We start from the raw sequence: 2,184 nt of genomic DNA, 5'->3' as shown, positions 1-2,184 counted from the left end.
ATCAAACATGTTCGTTGTTTATCTAACGGCTCTACCGTGTCGAATTAATCGACTGATTCATTATTATTTTTCAAGACAACTTGGGTTGGACCTTTTTTTTCTCTCTTTTCCTGCCTTGCAGTAAATGGACTAAATTAATCTGACTTTTCTTACAAAAAATAATAAATTCTAGCATTCCAAACAAACTCAATTCACCGTTCTGACATGCAACTAACAAGAAAGAATTATGCAGTTAAACTAAATATACCCAAAACCAACACCTCACTTCACTCCTACTAATTGCTTTTCTTCGTCGCCACTGTCCCTTCGTTGCCGGCGAGCAGCATGTACTTGTCCTTCCTCGTCAGCGCCGTGGGCGTGAACCCCAGCGCGTCGGCGAGCACCCGCTGCACCTGGTTCGCCACCTCGATGCTGCTGTTCTGGCCGCCGGTGGGCACCGGCTTCAGGAAGTGGACGGAGTACTCCGGTCGAGGGTTCATCAAGAAGTACACCGAGTCGAAACACTTGTCGATTGGCGACGTCGACGTGCCGTAGAACATGGTCGAGCGCTCGTCCACCGCCACGGGACTCACCTCGTCGGCAAGCTCCGCGAACAGCGGGCTGAACCGGAGCAGGTACGGCTCGCGGCACGTGGTGCCCTCGGGGCTAACGACGACGTCACCCCGCGCCAGCAGCAACGCCATGCGGCGCCGGTCCTCCTCGCGGCCGCGGGTCAGCCGGAGCAGCGGGATGGGCGAGATGAGCTCGGACAGGCGGCCCAGGCTGTATGTCACGGCGAAGACGGACTTCCCGAGCGCACTGGAGATGGTGATCGCGTCGAGGAGCGTGCGGTGGTTGCACACGTAGAGCCGGCCGCCTGCCGTGGCTCCGTCGACCGCGGAAGTAGGGGCGCCGGTGACGCGCACCCGCACGCCGGCAAGTGCGGCGGCGACGCCCGTCATGCGCCGGGGGAGTATGGTGTAGATGGCGATGCGGACGACGGCGAGGACGATGGCGAAGGGGAAGTAGATGTACATGGCGAGCGCGGCAGCCGGTGTCGGCGTGAACGCCAGCCGACCGTCGTGGAAGATCATGGGCTTCGGGTAATGGCACGTATTTTTCATCTCGGTTTGCTTTAGCCCATCGATAAGCTTCTCCATCGTTGTGTCCGTCTTCTCGTCCTCCATCACGCCGGCGAAGTACCGGTAACCTGCCTTCACCTCCCTGCCGACCACCGCGTCGAACCCAACGTAATCTTTCAAGAACGCCTCCACCATCACCGTTGGAAAAGTCCTGCTGACCGCCGCCACCTTCACCTCTTCCGGCGACTCTCCGGCCACCTTCGCTAGCGCCTCCACGTGCGCCGCCTCCTTGAAGAAATACTTTGGCAGCACGGCCCTCCCGATCCTCGCCGCCTCGTTGCGCCGCAGCCCGCAGAAGGAGACCATGGCCATGGCTTTTAAACACGCCCCGTGCTTCAGGACGCGGAGGAGTGGGTAGAGCGCCAGCAGGAGGAAGCCTCGGACGAAGCTGCCAGCCTCGACCGCGACGAGGAAGAAAGGCGGGAACAAAGTCGCCGCAGACGGCATCGAAGAATTCAGGAGCAGCGCGTCGACGTCGACAACCGCGGCGGTCTTGCTGTTACCGAGCAGGCGTGTTGCTGGAAGCGGCACCGGTGTTCCCGTCGTCGGCGGCGTGGTCTGGCGGTGGCCCCCGAGGAGAGATGAGACGAGGTTGTTCTTGATGAGGCGGTGGAGGCTGAGCATGCGGTGCGCGAAGCGGTTGCTCGTCGTCGAAGTCGCCATGGACGTCTCCATCGATGTTGGTACGTTGTTGTTTGTTGTAGAGCCGAACCAACAAGCTTCTTGTTTTGATTTGGGAAAAAGCAGCTCCCCCTCTATTTATATCGAGAACCTTGATCCAAATCCGGTCGATGCCCGCAGGCTATTTTCCTTTACCAATTACAATTCCGATAGGATCTTCCTTCGGAGTTTGAGTCTGACATTGTGTTGTGTCCTTGTGACAGTACTGTACTTCCTATTGAGTTCGAAAACTATATTTAAATTTGTGCAGTTGTTATTCCTCACGGGATGGAAAAATCGTTTGGACCCGTTTACCTGGCGATCGATCGCCCAGGGCGCGCCTGCCTCCAGCGCGACCCTGTTGTTCGCCAGGGGACCTGCGGAGAACGTCTCGGAGTCTTTT

General features: G+C 57.8%; 1 protein-coding gene across 1 annotated transcript; it reads right to left on the bottom strand.

The window, feature by feature from the left end:
* Positions 1–122: 122 nt before the first annotated feature.
* LOC123049500 (probable glycerol-3-phosphate acyltransferase 2) lies at positions 123–1,861 on the bottom strand. Its single transcript, XM_044472407.1, has one exon. The coding sequence runs from the start codon at positions 1,794–1,796 to the stop codon at positions 276–278; it is 1,521 nt and encodes a 506-aa protein (XP_044328342.1). The 5' UTR covers positions 1,797–1,861; the 3' UTR covers positions 123–275.
* Positions 1,862–2,184: the final 323 nt, after the last annotated feature.

The sequence above is a fragment of the Triticum aestivum genome, chromosome 2D (genome assembly GCF_018294505.1).
Source record: "Triticum aestivum cultivar Chinese Spring chromosome 2D, IWGSC CS RefSeq v2.1, whole genome shotgun sequence".
Classification (NCBI taxonomy): Eukaryota; Viridiplantae; Streptophyta; class Magnoliopsida; order Poales; family Poaceae; genus Triticum; species Triticum aestivum.
This window is presented reverse-complemented; position numbering and strand designations above follow the sequence as displayed.